The sequence below is a fragment of the Macrotis lagotis genome, chromosome 3, assembly GCF_037893015.1.
Source record: "Macrotis lagotis isolate mMagLag1 chromosome 3, bilby.v1.9.chrom.fasta, whole genome shotgun sequence".
NCBI classification, from domain to species: domain Eukaryota; kingdom Metazoa; phylum Chordata; class Mammalia; order Peramelemorphia; family Peramelidae; genus Macrotis; species Macrotis lagotis.
The window spans coordinates 173,999,161-174,020,103 of NC_133660.1; the positions used below are offsets into that span (position 1 = coordinate 173,999,161).

The 20,943-nt window shown below is 36.3% G+C and overlaps 1 protein-coding gene across 5 annotated transcripts in view; it reads right to left on the reverse strand.

Moving 5' to 3' along the window:
* LIMCH1 (LIM and calponin homology domains 1) overlaps positions 1-20,943 on the reverse strand; it is a 374,176-nt gene that overhangs the window by 192,788 nt on the left and 160,445 nt on the right. For all 5 annotated transcript variants that reach the window (XM_074229536.1, XM_074229535.1, XM_074229538.1 and 2 more), the window contains exon 3: positions 1,162-1,231. In XM_074229536.1, the coding sequence (XP_074085637.1) occupies positions 1,162-1,231 (70 nt within the window). The remainder of the gene's footprint in view (positions 1-1,161; positions 1,232-20,943) is intronic.

Here is a 20,943-nt window from a genome sequence, read left to right on the forward strand (position 1 = left end):
AACTATCTGATACAAATACATTATCAGTGCAAACTTGTATAAGAAATTCTATACAATTATTTCATTGTCATTCACTGACAAAATGGAAATGAATTCTAAGTTCACATGGGAATGAATTTAGCTTTAATTAGTAATCATTTTATCTTTAATAGATTCATCAACAACAGTTAAAGTCTACCTCCTATCTAGATTCTTGACACTTTTCCCATTTGTTTTCTGAACATTTGAGATTTGGATTCAGTCCTTCTAAAAGTTAAAGAGATCCAAAAGTAGAATGGGTTATTTTGGGGAGTAATGTGTTCCTTACTACTGAAGGGTGATCACTTGTCCAGGATATCATAGATGGAATTAATGCTTTGGAAGGGGATTGGAGTTGATGCTTCCCGAAGCCTTCTAATTCTATAGTTTCAAGATTCTAAAGCAATAAAAATAATTTCCCTCACTCCAAGTTAGGAACCTAACACATCATTTTAAACTGTTTTTTCTTTAGTGTTCATTCCTTGAAGTAGATGCTACCCTCTTTTTATATTATAATATTAAGTTCTAGAAAGTAGAATAACCTGGACTTTAAACTTCATGAAAAGAGAGACTGTGTTTTATTTAAACTTTGTGTTTCCTAAAGGGTCTAGCACCGGACTCTTAATCACAATAAGTATACAATGAATGCTTGCTGAATGGTTAAAACTGAATGAATGATTAAGTAGAATGCCCACTACAACATTGTATTAACTCAGCACACCATTAGAATTTCTATCAGTCAATGACAATAGTATTTGTTATAATTCTCTGTGCAAAGCATTTTTGTCTTTTGAACCCCGGTGAAAACCATAATTCATCAAGATTATCTTTTAGTTAAGTTCTTCCTTCAATGAGGCTAAAATTCATCCACAAATGCAACTAAATTAAAAAGATCACACAGAAACAAATTCATCTCTCTAGCAATGAATATTCATGTTAAGGAAAAGGAAGAGATTGAGTCAAGATTCAGTTATCACTAAGGCAGAGTTCCTTCCAATCCTACATTTTTAGATTCCTCTATAGTCAAAGTATTAGATACTACTCTCTCATTAAATACTGCAGCCAAACATTGAAGTCATCATGTTTTGTCCCACATAAGGCAAAGTCATAGTGGAATAAAAAATCACATTTCAGGATACTCACCAATCCTGCAATGGGGGTGGGCAATCTATTGATCTTTTTTACAAGTCCTGGCTTTATAGCATTCAGCAACCTGTCATGAGAAAGACAATATGTTAAAGTAAGAAATAAAGATCACACAAATCATTTTTATCCAAGGATACAAAATGAAGGGGGGGGGAGAGTTAAATTTGAAGCAGGTTAAGTGAAATACATACACAAATAGATGTGGCAAAACCAAACTTTAGTTGTGATGATTCAAATTTCAGTATTTGAAAAAGTCAGGGGTTTGTTTCCAATCATGGGGGGTGGAGGGGGTGGAAAGAGTGGCTGTCAAACATTGCCTGTATTGTTTGTCTTGTTGATATTTATGAAAGTGATGAAAAATGTCAATTTTTTAATTTTAAAAATATGACTGAGAGAAGAGAAAGGGAAGGATTAATCAAAATGATCTAATCAATAATAATGATGATGATGATAGCCAGGCACTGTGCTAAGCACTTTAAAATTATCTCATTTAATTCTCACAAAAACCCTGGGAAGTAGATGCTATTATTACTTCTGTTTTGCAGATGAGGAAACTGAGGCAAACAGAGATTAAAGTGGCTTGTCCAGGGTCACCCAGTGAATAAGTGCGCAAGGCCATTTTTGGACTCCGTGCTTCCTGACTCCAGGCCCAGCATTCTATCCACAGCACCAATCATGTAAGTTTGTAAATTAATGTAAGGAGAGAAACAGAAGATAAGTAAATCTGGCTTATAACAGGAAGGGAAGGCACTGCAGTAGATAGAGTAGACAGAAACTTGAGTTCAAATCCAGCATGTGACCCTGGACACATGAATTAATCAGTGGTTGCCTCACTTTCCTCAACTGTAAAATGGAAATACTAATAGCTCCTACATCCCAAAGATGTTATGAGGAGAAAATAAGGTATTTCCAAGCTGCTAATAATTAATACGTACTGGACACTTAATGAATGCTGACTCACTAAAAAAGCTTCTACTTTCTCTGATAGGATTAAAACATGTACATCAGCATTAAACTCATGTCCCTTTCCTGTCCCCCAAGACATCTTTCCCCACGCTTCCTTTCTTTTTCCTGCAACATGGATTAACTTTCCCCAAAAGAAGACAAAGGGGTCTCCTGGACCTAACAAGCCTTTGCTTTCTTCATTTAAGGTCATCTAAGAATATAAAAAGTTTTGCCAAGGTAGGGTCAATTTCTAAAGATTATGCAGGTCATGCTGTCCTGTCCTAATGACTAGGTACCTTTCCATATGGAGATGAGGTAGAGGTGAGAGGAGTGTCCAGAAAAGCTAAGGGCTAGAATATCCTTATTGTACATTTCTTGCTGTATGAAGACAAGATAAGGCTCCTTTTATTAACTTTCAATGACTTTCAAAGACTTTTCAATGACTTTCACACCAATAAACAAACCTGAATGAAGCTGCTCCTGGTTAGTGGGTCATGTCCAACATGGGGAACAATGTAATGGGCTGGATTAATAAAAAAAGAGGGTGTGAGGGAAAAGAAAAGTACTTAAAATGAAAGGGTGGAATTATTATATCAGCCCAGGAGTTCAAAAGACCTTGAGACTTGATAGAAGCTGCCAGAGCCTGGAATAAAAATAGCAGGACCGTAGAGAACAAGAGATTATGGTAGCTGAGTCAAGTGTCAAAGGAAGCCTTTCATATGGTGGCTAATATAGATTTTTTAATTCAACAAATTATTCATTTGGTAATATTAAGCAAGTCATTTCACTCTGAGTCCTAGTATCCCTCAAATGCACTGTAAAAGGAGTTTATTGAGAATTGAATTACTTACCTCAAAGGGTTATTGTGGAAGGTTGGAAGGGGAATACTTTTTAAACTTTAAAGATGCCCATACATGACCTATTACTGAGTCCTGTGGACCATAAACTATGTGGGGAACAAAGCCTAAGTATGAAAGGGATTCTGAATAAAAGGTATTTCTGGGATTGAAAACTGAAAACAAAAGAATTCAAGTGAAGGAGATGGCAACAAGAGTAGGTCTCAGAAGCTTTGGTTATTTGCTGAAAAACAAACACAGGAAAAGTAGGAAATTAGCAATAAGATTGAAATACTTCACTTTCTGGAGAGACAGGTCTGTTTTGATAGGCATTATGGTAGTATGTTGAAATAGAATACAAGAGTATATAGTCTATTCAGAAAGGACAAATTGGGATAAAGGAAAATTTTGTTCAAGCACTTATTCCCACATTCAGGAAGTAGGAGGATAGCAGTGGCTAAAAAAATTTCTGGGTTAAGTTTCAAGGGGAACCTTATGGTCAGGGTTTATTACAATCCTCCAAACCAAGAGGAAAAACCTGGTTTGGCTTTCTTTCAGAAGCTTAGTAAAGATGCCAAGTTCCAGAGTTTATTGGTGATGGGGATTTTAACAAACCCTTAGAATACAAGTATTTTAAGGAAGCACTAACTATATCTCTTAAATTTAACCTGGCCTTGGATCTTGTCTTCATCAATAGGAACAAGATTGTCCCAAATAAAGTAATATGGCAATAGCAAGGAGAGCACCATTCTGGTGCCCATATGGGATTAGAAGATTTACAGATTTACAATTGCAAGCTACCTTAAAGAAAATCTAATCCAGGGAACTAGGTGGCAAAGTGGATACAGCACTGGCCCTGGAGTCAGGAGAACCTAAGCGCAAATTTGTCCACAGACACTTAATAATTACCTAGCTATGTGACCTTAGACAAGACACTTAACCCTACTCCCTTGAAAAAAGCAAAAAACAAACCAAAAAACCCATCTAATCCTACTTCCTAGTCTTAAAGATGAGGATACAGAAACTCAGAGAGGTCAAGGAATTTCCCTCCTAGTTCACATAGGTTACATAGCACAGATGGGACCTCCATTTTCAGCAGACTTTGAGAATCAGTAATGACCATCACCTAAGATGCTTTTCTTAGCAAACTGGCTTTGGAACATATGTCTATCTGCTGAACATCTGTTCTTTCCCTCGTGGGTCTCAATTTCCTAGGAATTAGTTCCTTCCTCAAATAATGTGGGGTATTCCCCCAACCCAGTATCACACACACACACACACACACACACACACACACACCCCTTTGGTCTGAGGAATGAGTCTTTCTAGTCTTACTCTATATGGAGATTTGGTACACCTTGGAACCAGCATCCAACATTTCTTTTTCCGGCTACTATAATACTCCAAAGCACAAGTGAGTTTTCCCTGGAACACTTATTTAAAGCCAATAGACAATTCATAGAAATAACAAAAGCAAAATTCAGTTAGTTAAGAGGGTTTCTAAAAGACTTCCACTCAGAAATAATCCCAGATAGAGAACACATAGTATAAAAAACACACTAGATTTGTAGACTGATGCTTTGTGTTTGAATTCTACCAGTAATACTACCCTCTACAGAAACACACCAAGAACAAATACCAATTTACATCTGTGTTTCTCCCTTCCAGTTCTCTACCCACTCCACACCCACTTACTTCTGTTCATTAATACCATTTAATCTGTATGTCAGGCAAATAGCCTGGTATATTATTATACAAATCTTTATCATTTGATCCTCATGACAACCCTGTGAGGTACATTCTATTATTATATCTATTTTACAAATGAGGAAAATGAGGCAAAGGAAAAACAAGTGACTTGATTGATAAGTCCCATAGCTTAGAAGTATCTCAGAAAGGATTCAAACTCAAATCTTCACTAGGTTACCTAGTTGCCTCAGAATTTTTCACAATGCTTCATTGGATTTTGATCATATGTGTTGATGGGGTTGTTGGAGAACATCTGTCAAAAGTATTAGTTAGGAAATGCTTATATTGATGTCTATTTTCATGGTTCAATCACTTAAATTTTAGAATGACAAAGTAAGAGGGGCAGAGCAGAGACATGATATAAGAAGAGACTTGGGTTTCAATAATATTTTGAACCCATTAGCTGAGTTCAAATGACTAGGGGTAAATCACTTACAAGCTTTCCTATGTGAAAAATGGTGAAAGTAAGTATCCTTACTCACGAAGATCAAATGAAATTATGTATAGAAAGTACTTTGCAAACATAATATGCTAATATGAACAGTTTAATTTCTTTTTTCTGGTATTTTCACTGCAATTCCAGGGTACTTCTAGAGAGCTATGATTGGGGTCAATTCAAAAATTGGACTTTCACAAAGATTCAAGTTCATAGGTCTTGCTTAAAAACCAAACAAATTTATAACTACAAATTTTCCAAATTCAAAAAGATTAAAATATACAATTATCTATAACAACAATTAAACAATTGTTATTCATAATTTCTTTATATTCTATACAAAGTTTAAAGTACAACATCCCTTGTAAAGATAATGGCAAATGGAAAAGCCAACTGAAGAGAAAAAACTGTCTTTCAATCATGTCAGTTCACCATATGAAATAAGAGAACCCACCAAACTGGTTGCTTGCAGAAGCTACTTTCTAGAAATGTGATGATAATAATCTTCATAATTTTAAGACAATAGTGCATAAGAAGAATTGCTTTGGTTCTGGTTGACCGCAAGGGCAGAGGGGCAATGAGTAGAAGTCATGGAAAATCACCTTTCCATTTGATATCCTAAGTGATCAAAAACATAATTGGGGGTGGGAGAGTATTTTGAGATAATGATTTCCCCTTCACTAGAAGTAAAAACTAAATGATAACTTGTCTACAATGTTTTAGGAAAGGATTCTTGCTCAGATTTAGGTTAGATTAGAACTCCTTTGAGATCCCTTCAAATTCTTAGTTGTTGTGAAATTTCCTTCTAAAAATATTTTAAAATCTACTGGAATGTTATTAAAGTACTCTAAAATCTCCATGGGGGCAGACTCAAGTCAAATAGTGTATAATATAGTGCTAGGCGCACTGCAAGTTTCCAATAAGGTCTTGACTGACTGAAGCAACCAATTCAAGATAGATTAGAAGGAGTAATCATAACCACTCGAGATCTGACTTTCCAAATGTTTGTGAATTTACCTAAAATCATGTGATTCATACCAGCCAGAATCAACTGCAATAGGCAGTATGCTTTTTCCACTGCCCCATTCCAAGGTGACTTGGTTATCTGACCAAATTGATCTTAACTCTCTTATTCTCTTAAGGTGACTGTAAATAGTAAAATCCCATTCTAAGATACCTTATTTCAGTTCTTCTTAATTTAACCTAGGGACAGGGGTTTGCTATCTGGGGGGCCTAGAAAAATTTCAGGGGATCTGTGAACTTGTATAAGGAAAAAAATTTTTATCTTTACTTCAACATAATGTTTCTTTTGCTATCCTGAGTATTTTATTTCATTTATATTTTAAAAATTATTCTAAGAAGGGATCCAAAGGACTCATTACACTCCCAAAGAGGTCCATGACATAAGAAAAAAAAATAAAGTCTCTGACTTGAAAACCTCCTATTTTAGTCTTTATTTCATGAAACTAAAAGTACAAGGGGGTAGATAAGGAGAGCCATGGATAGAGTGAGACCTGGCATCAGGAAGAGTCATCTTCATGAATTCAAATCTGGTCTCAGATACTTCCTAGCTATGTTACCCTATGCAAGTCACTTCACCCTGCTTGCCTTGGTTTTCTCATCTGCAAAATGAGCTAGAGGAGGAAATGGCAAATCATTCTAGTCTTTCTGCCAAGAAAACCCAAATGGAGTTAAAAAAAAGTTGACTGTGACTAAAATGACCAACAACAACATTTATGTTTCTGTCAGTTTAAAAATGCATAGTTTATAGAAAAAGAAAAAAGCAGGTAAATGTCCCTAATATTTCCATGACTGAGACAGCTTTATTACATCATCATTAAATATTTTTCTGTTATATACAATTTGCTATATAAAATATTTTGGGGGGAAGAAAAATAAAAGTTCATTAGAGGATGTTACAATACACAAGAAAGTGAAAGAAAAGTTAAGAAGAGTTTAAAACCACATGGGTTGCTTATTGAACTGGCAAGTCAGCTGGCAGTCTCAGTTGAGGTTTGGAAAGGAAGGGGAGGGGGTGGGAAGGATAGGCATCCATGAGGCTTGGGTTAACCAGGCCACATGGTGAAACCCATGGAGCTCTGAATAGTTTACTGAAGAGTCAGAGGAAAGCACATCCTTATGGATGGGAAGCAGAAGTAAGAGATCAAAGGTGGCTGACACTCCCTGTTAAATTCCCCTCCATCATAGGCAGGTGTAGGTGGTACTTGGGGTGTGGTCTTTTCACCATGGACCAGGTAATTTCCAATGGCAATCTACGTGCTGATCCTTCCAGTCTCAAGGTGCTTGATGTCCACTTTTAATACATCATTTCTTGCTGCCAGTGTCCAGGTCAATGTTAAGTCAAGAGGGGAATGGAGGACAAGATAAAATAGGGTCAAGGAGAGACAGGATATAATAAACAGTGTCCAAGGGAGGCAGAATTCCAAGAGTGGGAACCTCCACCCAGTCAACAGATTTTGCTTCTGCCACATTCACAATTCTCTACATCATTTTTCTGCATCATTTCCCCTCCTCAAAATTATTCAGGACCCAGATTCTTCTGGGTCTTTCAGAGTCCATTTGGAGATAAATGCATTACAATGAGGACTTCTACAATGATTATATTTTACACTGAACTCACGTTGTCCAACAAGTCAAATACCTGCTTATTTTAAAATCTAAAGACTTAAGAACTTTTATTGTTGTTGCAAATAGTAGGCATCACATAAAAAGTCCAACAACATTTTCATGGTCAAGTATGAAGGCATTAACCTGTAATTTTAGTAAGAACTTTCTTTCCTCAGAATTTTATGTAATAAGTACCTAATAACAAGTCCAAGTACATATTATAATAAGTACAAGAAAAATAAACATGAAACTGTGCATGCCTTCAAGATGCTTCTATTCTTTTTTTGGGGGGGGGCAAGGCAATGGGTTTGAGTGACTTGCCCAAGGTCACATAGAGTGTCCAAGGCAAGATTTGAACTCAGGTCCTCTGACTCCAGGACTGTGCTCTACCCACTGCACCACCCAGCTGCCCAAGAAGCTTCACTCTAATGAAGGATGAGGACACATGGGTATTAATAGGGAAAAGACTTAGGGTAATCATAGGCATGGTCAATAGTGGAATAACACAGTTCATTTACATACCCTTTCCAAAATAGTGATTATCTTATACATATGAGACAAATAGGTAGAAGACCATTGAGGGGAGAAGAGAAGAAACAGGAAAAGAACACAATCATTCCCCCAAAGAAATTTGTTCGGAATCAAAAGAATAAAAAATTTTGAGAATTGGAAAGGATGAGGGCAGTATACCCTCTGGCAATCAACCAATCTCAGCTGAAACATCAGAAGTGACAGGAAATTCATTGTCTTAAACATGGTCAACTCTGACTGTTAACAAATTGTTCCTGATACGTGGTCATGTTTGCTCAAAATGGTAAGAGCACAAATAGACCAAAATATCAAATTGTGCTTGGAACTGTTTCCGTTTTGGTCCAAACATCCACTGAAGTTTCAGCCTCCAGGCTAACCATATGTGGTCTCATGGTGACCCAGGCTGTAAATGGAGCAATTCATAGGTTGTCCATCATCCTAACTGTGTGACCTACCCAGGATAACAGCAGATGATAAACTGCCTCTGACACCTAGGTCCTTTTTGTAGCAAAGCCCTTCATTTGTCATGCAGGCATGTATGCAGGTGGGTTCTTCATGCCATTCTTCTTATTGAACACTAAGAGACCACAGGTTGTTAAATCTTTACCATGGACCAAACTTCTGGCACATAGACAGACCTCTGGTAGCACCATAGTGTGAAAAATTTCTGCCCTGATCAATATGGAGTGTGCGTGTGTCTGTGTGTGTGTGTGTGTGTGTGTGTGTGTGTGTGTGTGTGTGTGTGTAAAAGGAAGGCTTTCTTTACACCAAATTTAACTGATTCTTTGCTACTTCTTTCCATTTCTCCTATTTCCTGGAATGCTCAAAAGAAGTCTAGCTTTTGCCCCTCAAATAACAGGTCACTGACCAAGCTTTGTACACAGTTTTAGGGCATAGAATACAAATGGCCAAAAAAAAAAAATTTTTATTCCATGACTAATTCAAGAGCTGAGGCTCTCTAAAGTTAACAAGACTGATCTTGGTTCAACTGGTCATTCATTGGATCTATATTTGAAAGTTTTCCAAAATGATTAAACTCTACTGGCATAAGACTTTTGGGAAGCCACAGTCATACCAGCATATCAATGAAACAACAACTGATTCTATCCAAATACAGTGACTAAATAGTAATATAGATCCAAAAAGAAAAGATTTCAGAGGAGCAAAAAAACAAAGCCAGGATATCTCTTATTACAGGGATGACATTTAGCAAAACACTGGGGCGGGGGGGGGGGGGGGGGGGGGGGGGGAATAGTGCTCATTTTGTTATGTTAAAGTCTCAAAAAAAATTTTTTAGTTGTTTAGAAGAATAGGGAATGCCTCCCAATAAGATCAGAGGGGAAAAAATGATGCCCATTGGCACCACTACTATTCAATACTGTATTAGAAATGTTAGCTTCAACAATTAGAGAAGAAAAAGAAATTGAAGGAATTAGAATTGGGAAGGAAGAGACAAAACTCTCACTCTTTGCAGATGACATGATAGCATATCTGGAGAATCCCAAGAAATCATCCAAAAAACTACTGGAAACAATTAGCAATTTTAGCAAAGTTGCAGGATATAAAATAAACCCTCATAAATCCTCAACTTTTCTGTATATAACTAGCAAGATACAGCAGGAAGAGCTAGAAAGAGAAATCCCATTCAGACAATATAAAATACCTGGGAGTCTATTTGCCAAGGCAGACTTAAAAACTTTTTGAAAACAATTACAAAACACTTCTCATGCAAATTAAATCAGTTGAATAACTGGGCAAACATCAACTGCTCATGGATGGGTCGAGCTAATATAATAAAAAATGACAATTCTACCAAAACTAAACTACCTGTTTAGTGCCCTACCAATCAAAATTCCAAAAAAATTCTTTAATGAGTTAGAAAAAATTGTAAGGAAATTCATATGGAGAAATAAAAAGTCAAGAAATTCCAGGGATTCAATGAATAAAAGTACAAAAGAAGGTGGCTTAGCCCTATCAGATCTAAAATTATATTATAAAACATCAATCATCAAAACTATCTGGTATTGGCCAAGAAATAGAGTGGTGGACCAGTGAAACAGACTAGGTGCAATGGCAGGAAACAATTATAGTAATCTGCTGTTTGATAAACCCAAAGAGTACCGCTATTGGGATAAAAACTCTCTCTTCAATAAAAACTGCTGGGAAAACTGGAAGTTAGTATGGAAGAGGCTTAGATTAGACCAACACCTCACACCCTATAGCAAGATAAGATCTAAATGATAAATCCAAAAGGATTTAGACATAAAAAAACTAGAAGATCAAGGACTAGTTTACCTTGTCAGATCTATGGAAAGGAAGCAGTTTATGACTTAGGAAGAGATGGAGAACATCACTGAAAACAAACTAGATGATTTTTGATTACATTAAATTAAAAAGCTTTTCCACAGATAAAACCACTGTAACCAAGATCAAAAGAAATGTAGTAAACTGGGAAACAATCTTTACAACTAATGTTTCTGACAAAGGACTAATTTCTAAAATATACAGAAAAATGGGTCAATTTTTTTTAAAGATTTTATTTATTTTGAGTTTTACAATTTTTCCCTTAATCTTATTTCCCCCTCCCCCACCCCCAAAGAAGGCATCAAAAATTTTTTTTAAAAGCCATTCTCCAATTGACATATGGTCAAAGGATATACAAAGGCAATTTACAAATGAGAAGATCAAAGCAATCCATAGTCATATAAAAAATTTCTCTAAATCATTACTTATTAGAGAAATGCAAATGAAAGCTTCTCTGAGGTCCCACCTCACACCTCTCAGACTAGCCAATATGACCAGAAAGGATAATGATTATTGTTGGAAGGGTTGTAAGAAATCTGGGACATTATTACATTGTTGATGGAGTTGTAAACTCATTCAACCTTTCTGGAGAGCAATTTGGACCTATGCCCAAAGGGCAACAAAAATGTGCATACCCTTTGATCCAGCAATACCACCACTGGGTCTATACCCTGAAGAGATGATGAAAAAGGGTAAAAACATCACTTGTACAAAAATATTCACAGCAGCCCTGTTTGTGGTGGCAAAGAATTGGAAATCAAGTAAATGTCTTTCAATTGAGGAATAGCTTAGCAAAATGTGGTATATTATGTGTTCTATTAAAAACCAAGAGGGATGTGAATTCAGGGAAGCCTGGAGGGATTTGCATGAACTGATGCTGAGTGAGATGAGCAGAACCAAAAAAAACTCTGTACACCCTAACAGCAATATGGGGACAATGATCAACCTTAATGGACTTGCTCAATTTGGGGCTGTCTGCAATGGAGAATATCATCTGTATCCAGAGAAAGAACTGTGAAGTATGAACAAAGACCAAGGACTATTACCTTCAATTTAGAAAAAAAAACCTGATATCTTATTGTCTGACCTTGCTTTCTCTTATACTTTATATTTCTTTCTTAAGGATATGATCTCTCTCTCATCACATTCAATTTGGATCAATTTATACCATGGAAACAATGTAAAGACTGGCAAATTGTGGTGCAGTGGATAGAGCACCGGCCCTGGAGTCAGGAGTACCTGAGTTCAAATCCAGCCTGGGACACTTAATAATTACCTAGCTGTGTGGCCTTGGAAGGCACTTAACCCCATTGCCTTGCAAAAAAAAAAAAAACCTAGGAAAAAAAAAGAGTGGAAAATTGCCTTCTGTGGGGGGTGGGGAGAGAGAAGTAAGATTAGGGGGGAAATTATAAAACTCAAATAAAATATTTAAATACAAAAAAAATAGGGAATGCCTAATTTAATTCTCTTCTATAATCCACACTCCCACTCAGCAGAATAATATTTTTGATTTCTCTGCAAAAGCTATGATGCAGAAAGCCCTGATGGTATTTTGCTCACTTCTCCCAATGATACATCATCTTATCTCTTGACCTATTAAATAATACTCTGGAAGGCTTACATGTCTACTATACACAAGAAATGGGGGAAATATTTGTTTTCCCTTCTGCTTTCTTACTACAATGACACCAAGTAAAATTAAATATATACCATTATGATCTAGATACAATTACTACATCTCTGGGGTAATCATAGGTTGCTTTATATGATATGTCAATAGACTTTATGCTCCATAGTCAAATAATACTTTTTTGGCACATGCACTTACAGGATGAATAATGGATATGTGACACTTCAGTATATACACAGTTATACACAGCATGGATTTTGGATGTTCCACCATTTAGCCTTTGGTTGATTTAAATTGATGAGTTTTAAATTGTGTGCTACAAATAGAATTGGACTGAACTTGTGATTTCACTGAATAAGGAATTCCTAAATATGACAGCTCTTTCTTTGGTAGTTGATTAGTTTCAGCATCTTACCTGGAATTTGTGGTCCTTAAAAATTACATAGAAAAGTAAAAGGGTAACTGACTTCCTAGGGGTTATTAGTGGGAGACTTGAGCATAGGTCTCCATGGATCTGAGACCAGTTCTCACATCATTATATCTTGGCTTCCTCTGTGTTTGAAATGCAACCTCACAGGTTAGGCCATACTAATCTGTATGTGATGTTTATAATTCAAGAGTTTTCATGAACATTTTAAAAGAATATTTTAATTTTATTTTTCTCAATTATATGTAAAAAAATTGTAACATCCATTTTTATGTGTACTGAATTTCATTTCTTCTTCTCTTCCTTCCCCTCTCATTAAGCACTTTGAAACATTATACATGTGCACTCATGCAAAAAAAAATATAGACCAAAACCAAACAACTTCCCCAAAACCTTCAAAACAACCCCACCCCCAAAAAGTAAAAGAGTATGCTAGGATCTTCATTCATAATCCATCAGTTTTTTCTCTAGAGGTGAATAGCATTTTTCTCCTAAGTCCTTCAAATTTGTCTTGAATCATTGTATTGTTGAGAAAAGCTAAGACATTCACACTTGATCATCACATAATATTAGTTACACTATACAATGTTCTCCTAGTTCTGTTCACTTCACTATGAATCAGTCCATATATATATTCTCACATTTTTCTGAAACCAACCTGCTCATGATTTTTTTAATAGCATATTAATATTCCAACACATGTTCAGTCATTCCCAATTGACTGGGCATTCCTTTTATTTCCAATTCTTTGCCATACAAAAATAGTGAACCTTTTCCTTTTCCTTTGATTTGGGAATACAGATGTAGTAACGGTTTTGCTGGATCAAAGGGTATACACAGTGAGCATATTTCTTAATATCAATTCTGAGGAATATAATTCTTAGAATATTAACTTTTTAGAGTTCTGGCAAGTATAGCTAACTTTGTGAAGGCAAGGAAGGCTACTTAAACTCTGATTAATCAGGGAAAATTTTACAGGGTTTTAAAGGAAAAAGATGTAATTTCTATATTGTAGGTTCTCTGAAGGAGACAATAGCCCTACTTAGCTTTATTTCATCAGAACCTAACAAATACTCAGTCAATGTTTGAGAAGGATGCCCTCCTTCATCTCTATTACTTGACTTCCCCAATTTCCTTCAAAATTCATTTTAAGCACCATCTTCTGCAGAGAGGTTTCCTACTCTCCCCCCTTAATCCCCCCATCCCAACAGAATCTGCTCCTCTAAAATTATCGAGATTGTTCCTTCCGTATATATATTTTTTGCATATTTTATTTGAAAAAATACAAGAAAGAATATTTCTGTCAAGACAAAACAAAACAAAACAGGTTGTCTGAGACAGCTCTGAGGACCTGAGAAAAAAAATCCTCTCAGGGGACTTGTTTTAAGTTATCTCAAAGGCAAAAGTACTAAGTGTTAAGTAAGTTGGCTAAAGCACATTGGTGTCAGTTAGCTCATTAGTAAATCTGTTTTCACTGAGAAATTACAAAAAAATCAACCAACCAACCAAACAAACAAACAAACAAAAAAAAACCAGAACAGAACTCCTGTGGGCTCTGAGGAAATGTGTATATTGCCTGTTTGAGTCAGTATTCAGAGCAGCCAGGACTGCACTAGGTAGAACCCAGCTAAAGAACATATTGCCCTCTGATCCTACTATGGGTTTATTTGGTCTAGGAACCTTGCAGTTGAAGAGAAGACTATCTTTCTCTAGAGCTTTTATAGTACCTGCTACCTGGAGAGCAATACCGATATTTGTGCATAATGGTAATTTCCATTGCCATCCGGGAGCTCTTGATTTCCACTCCTCTCTACTATATGATGTAGTCTAGTGGTCTCATGGTCATTGCTATGCTTGGGATTTCCCATCTTCCTCCCTTGAAACTGCAGATACGATTGTATGTCTATCAAGTTTCTTTGACTCTCAACTCTCCCTTCAAAGACCAACTCAGTTCTTATATAGTTGCAGTGAAACCTCCTATAAACATACGAGCCCACTGTCATATCTCCCTCTTCTGAAATTTAATAAACCTGCTATCTGTATCACTGAATTGGCAATGGTGCCTTTCTGTCTTAATATCCTTAACCATCTATTATGTAGATATCTTAATTCTCTTTACCTAGAGCTGGTTTTTATGTCACACTTCAGGCCATTGTTATCTCTCTCTTCTCCAACTCTTATTCTTCCTTTCCCCAAAGGCCTCAGAAATCAGGTTCTCTCTATTATGCTCCTTCTTCTAAGAAAAAAATCCAGAGGGGAAGCTAGGTGGCACAGTGGCTAGAGCACTGGCTCTGGAGTCAGGAGGACTTGAGTTCAAAGCCAGTCTCAGACAATAATTACCTAGCTGTGAGACCTTGGGTAAGTCACTTAATCTCATTGTCTTGCAAAAAAATTCAGGATAAATTGGGGTTTCCTTTGAAATAACAATGTATCTTATTTCAGGTTTTTGTGTGGTCAGAATTACCCAGTATTTATTTAATCTTTGTCCACCAATTTAATGGAAGGAAAGAAGGAAGGAAGCAGGGAAGGAAGGAAGGAAGGAAGGAAGGAAGGAAGGAAGGAAGGAAGGAAGGAAGGAGAGGGAGAAAGGGGGTAAGGAAGAAAGGGGGGGGATGATGATAGGCAAGGAAGTTTGTTGCAATAAAAACAAGTAAAAAAAACCTCATAAAGGATAAAGACAAGAGGTGAAGGAATTAGCTGTGAAACTACATAATTTGTTCTTCAGTGAGTTGAAGAGAAAGTCCCTGATGAAAATCAGAAGAAGCAAACTGTTCCCTGTTCAATGGAAGCAAGATATAGGGTCCTGAAAAGTCAGATTTTAATTAATACGAGCAGATAGTATGAGGTTAGGAGGAAAAATAGTAGGGTAGATAAGGAGAGTAAAGTGGAATAAGATTGAGGGAAATAAAAGGAAAAGTGAAATCATATGCTCATTAGAGTAAATGCTGGAAGAAACCTCTCACTTTATCAACTCTGTTCTACATTTTTGTTTCCTCCCTATGAATTTTCTTTCCTTAAAACAGGAAACTTGGGACTTAATTGGTTGCAAAACTCTTTTGCTGATTTTGATTTAGTATAATTCTGGGGGGAAAGCAGAAGAAAAGCAAAATAGGAGATGTAAATGAAGAATTGACAAGGCTTGGTTACAGCTATTTTGAAAGTGCTCTCTCTTCTGTCCTTGATACCCAATCTATCTTTCACTGTTTTCATTATATTGACCCAAATCCTGGAAAATTCATATAATATAATAGTCTAGCTACTCTGTTCTTCTTATCAAGTGGCTAAGTCCTGTTGTAGGAAAAGAGGAAATGATACTACTTAACTAGCACTATTTGGTCTCAGAGAAGAAAAATCTCCCTGACAATTGGAGTATCCGAAAGTGAAATAGCTGCCTGGGAAAGCAAATGTGTAGGATTGTCACTATGGAGGTCTTCAAACTAAGGATGAGTGATCTTCTGTCAATATGAGCAGTACCTGAATAAGACTAACTCTAGTGAGTGATAAAAACCTTATTTTTAAAGTAGCTGGTGAAGTTGATGGAGCACCAGTCCAAGAGCCAAAAGAACTTGAATTCAGACACTTGACACTATCTTTGTGACCTTGGGCAAGTCACTTAACCCTGATTGCCTCACATCCAGGGTCATTTCCAACTGTCTTGATTCATATCTGGTCATTGGACTCAAATGACTCTGGAGGAGAAAGGGAGGCTGATGTCTAAGATAGCTCCCCCTCACTCAAATCCAATTCTCTTGCTTGTTATGGTATCACGTTTCTAATGTCATGGTCTTCTAAAATAAAGGACAAACTTCAATCATTCTAACTCCCATCTGAGACCAAGAAAGGAAAGTCTAGTTCCTTTTTCCATATAGCCATTCTTCAAATACATGAAAGGAGGTATCATTCTCAGTACCTTTAATTGATATTGCAGTGAAGAGAACACTGGCCCAGATTTAGGAAGAACAGAATTGAAATTAACCTCAGACACTTTCTAAATGACTCTGGGCAAGTCTATTTTGCCTCAGTTTCCTCACCTGCAAAAAAGGAGATAAAAGCTCCCAACTCCCAGGGTTGTTGTGAGAATCAAATGAGATACTATTTTAAAAGCATTTAACACAGCACCTATCGTTTACTCTTATGAATTATCATTGTCCAGGCTGCTCTCCTTTGGATTGTTCTGAAGCTTAAAGAATTGAACATAATTCTCTAAATGAACTATTTGCACAGGCAGAACTATCATGTGCCTAGATATTATGTCTTTCTTAATACCACCAAGAGCACATTAGAATAACTGTTTTTGGTTTGCTCTACCTTGGGTTTTTTTTTTTTTTTTTGGCTGTCCAATCACACTGCTGATTCATATTGACCTAGCACTGAAACCTCAGAACTTCTTCCCATCACCTACAACCATTCAAGTCACTACTTCTCACTCTTAGAAGTTGATTTTTAACCCTTTTGTAGGATTGAAAGAGAGCATGACTTCAGGCAACAAATATCTTTTAGGCACTCTACTAAACTTGGTGCACAGAGACTGGATTTGGAGCCAAGAAAACTGGGGTTCAAATCCCAATTCGAATGCGTACAAGCTGTGTGTTTTCTCAACTGTAAGGGGGATTAGGTTAGATGGCCACTAAGGTCCCCATTAACTCTAAATTTAGGTTCCTATGACTATATTTATCCCTGTTAAATTTTATCTTATTAATTTTCCTCTAACCTTTTAGTCTGTCAAAAATCTCTTTGGATTCTAATGTCACCTGCAAATGTGATAAGTATCCCAATTATAATTTATTCAGATAATTTGTAGAAGTATTAAATAGGAGAAAGCCAGTCCATAACTCCCTTAGACCCAAGAGGCCTCTATTCCAAGTTAATAATATCATATCATTAATAACTACAATTTAGAGCTAGTCATTAAATTACTCTCAAAACCACAAACCACCCAATTCTCCATCTTGTTGACAAAAAATCTTAGTTTGCACTATTGGGTCTATACCCTGAAGAGATCATGAAAAAGGGTAAAAATATCACTTGAACAAAAATATTCGTAACAGCTCTGTTTGTAGTGGCAAAGAACTGGAAATTGAGGGGATGTCCATCAATTGGGGAATGGCCGAACAAATTGTGGTATATGCATGTTAAGCAACACTATTGTTCTATTAGAAACCAGGAGGGATGGGAATTAAGAGAAGCCTGGGAAGACTTGCATAAACTGATGCTGAGCAAGATGAGCTGAACCAGAAGAACATTATACACCCTAACAGCAATTTGGGGGTAATGTTCAACCTTAATGTACTTGCTCTTTCCATCAGTGTAATAATCAGGGAAAATTTTAGAGTATCTGTCATGGAAAATGCCATCTGTATCCAGAGAAAGAGCTGTGGTGTTTAAACAAAGACCAAAAATCATTACTTTCAATTTTTTTTTAAATAGTTGACTTATGTACTACATAATTTTGCTACCTCTAATATTTTTATCTTTTGCTCAAGGCTATGCTTTTCTCTCAAAACATTTAATTTCTATTAATGCATAACATGGAAACAATTATCACATTGCCTTCTGGGGGGGGGGGGGGAGTGGGGGAAAAAAGTGTAAGATTCAAAACCTTACCAAAAAATGATAGGTAGAAACTACTATTATATATAATTGGAAAACAAATAAAATATTTTTTAAAAATCATGGTTTCTCGAGACCCCAAAACTGGTAACGAGATACTTCTTATTCATTTAATTTGGTACTCAGAAAGTAGACATAGTATGTTGGCTGAGAGTACTCAAACAGCTGCTCCTACCGGGCAGAACCTGCCAGAACTAGTACTTCTCTGGCAAACCTTTTGAGAACTCAGGTTCATATCCATGTCAGAATGAAGGTTCTAAGGAATATAAGACTTAGCCAAATTTTATATTGAATAATTCAAGAGATAGTCAGTGAACATTTAGAAAAGGTATTAGGGATTTTCAAGATGATGGCTTCTTAAGAATAAACTAATTTATTTTCTTTGTTGACAAACTTACTAGGTAGAAATTTAGGTTTCCTTTTCAAAATAATCATTAACATTCTTTTAATATTGTATTCCAAAGGGCAGCTAAGTGGCACAGTGGATAGAGCACCAGCCCTAGAGTCAGGAGGACCTGAGTTCAAATCCAGCCTCAGACACATAATAATTACCTAGCTGTGTGGCCTTGGGCAAGCCACTTAACCCCATTTCCTTGCAAAATAACCTAAAAAAAATACTGCATTCCAGATTTTTGTCAGCTATCAAGTAGAAACTCACTGCCCTATATCAAGTACACATCTTTCTTATTTTGAGAATTATAAAGATATTTGACATTTTCCAATCCTAGGAACCTTTAGCACTTTGTAGATACCAGTGGATATACTCCATGGGCTTTCTATTTATTATCCTCTGCTTTTACCACATGACTAAACCAACTCCCTTTTTAACCACAAAAGTCCTTCAAGACTAATTAAAAAACATCTTTAGTAATATATTAATTCCTACTTGTACCCATCTTGAAGCCTTCTATATTGTTTTATGGGACATCATAAACCTTGTACATAACAGATATATAAGAAATATTTATTGAATAGAATTAGCCTTGAAATCTAAACACTACTGTATTACATTTTTCCTTATGGAAAAAGTCATTTTGAGTTTCAAATAACAGATATGCACATGAGCTTTTTGGAAGATTATAGATATGTAAATCAAGGAGGGAGTGACTCCTAATAATCTTCTCCATTAGCAGCTGCCTCTGTAACTACAACTACAGAGATATCTAAGTATATCTAAGTAGATCCTCAATGAATGTGTGTGCTGATTAATAATTAAGTATTCCAAAAAGAAAAGTAACTGTGTCACCAAAACAACAGTAATGAAACAGTGAGGGATTCTAAGCCTGTTAACATTTTTAAAAGAGTTAATTTTTCAAAAATCCTTTTCCATAATTCCATTCCACTATTTGCCAAGAGGATAGTTTGAGCTCAAACAGAACTTCATGCGAGAATCAGCTGACACATTGAGAGCTCATTCCCACTGGTTTTTATTATTTCTCTAAGTTGCTGCCTGCTTGTTGCCATAGCAACACAGAATAATGGGAAGGGGGGAGGGAGGAAGATAAAAATTCACAGAGTTGTCCTTTAAGAGGGGGGTTAAATTGGGGACTAGGGGGCACAGATAGAGGGGTGGGAAGAAGAGAACAGAGAAGAAGGCAATGAAGACTTGGAATTTGCCAATATGTACAGTCACTTCCCAGATAGAGGGGGAAAAAAAAGAGAAGAAAAGCGCCCTGCTCTTTCTCCTTGGGAGGCACATAATTCTATTTGATTTGGTACAGAGAATAAATACAAAAAAGTAATTTTATTCAGAACCTATTTCATTCAAACCATTGGAGAATATGTCACTGAAGGCCATAGGCACCAGGAGAGCAAAGGATCAGCCTCACAAGAGAAGCATTTTCATCTAGAGATGAGACCAAAAGCTTGAAGCAAAAAAAATTGAAAGGGGCTGAAGTTAAATATTCTCTTGAATGCATTCAGGAAAGGGTAGCAAGCTTTCCATATGGCATTGATCTTTAATTATCTGAAAATGCACAAAATAGTATTAGGAATATATTTCTAGATACTCACCTCAGGACTACAGAAACAACTACATTATAGTGTGAACTTCAAGCCAAATGAACATTTATCAAAGTGCTAATGGTATTATAGATATCTTCCATAGTTATTAATTTTCTTTAATGAATATTGGTTGAAAATTAACTATTATACATGAGGCATTATGTTAGGCATTGTAAGGTGATGGAAAGGAGTTTAAAATCTAGAGGGGTAGATAACAAAAAGCAAAAGTTTTAAAGCACCAGATAATACAAATTCAGAATTGAGAAGTATGATGTGAATGAACTCAAGAAGCTGCTCAGAGGAAGAAGGATTTAAGACAAACCCTAAAGATCACATAAGATTTCAGTAGGGGAGAGTCTTTCAAGCAAGAGGACTAGAATGATCAAAAGTAAAAAACAAAAACAAAAACAAAGAAAAGACAAGGCATTCTGGAGAAATAAACAATAGCACAATTTAGCTGGAGCAAGGAGCACTTGTAAAGAAATGAGTTGAGAGGACAGCTAGGTGGCGCAGTGGATAAAGCACACTACCTGGAGTCAGGAGTACCTGGGTTCAAGTCCGGTCTCAGACACTTAATAATTACCTAGATGTGTGGCCTTAGGCAAGCCACTTAACCCTGTTTGCCTTACAAAAAAAAAAAAAGGAAAGAAAAAAAGAAATGAGTTGAGGTCAAAATTTA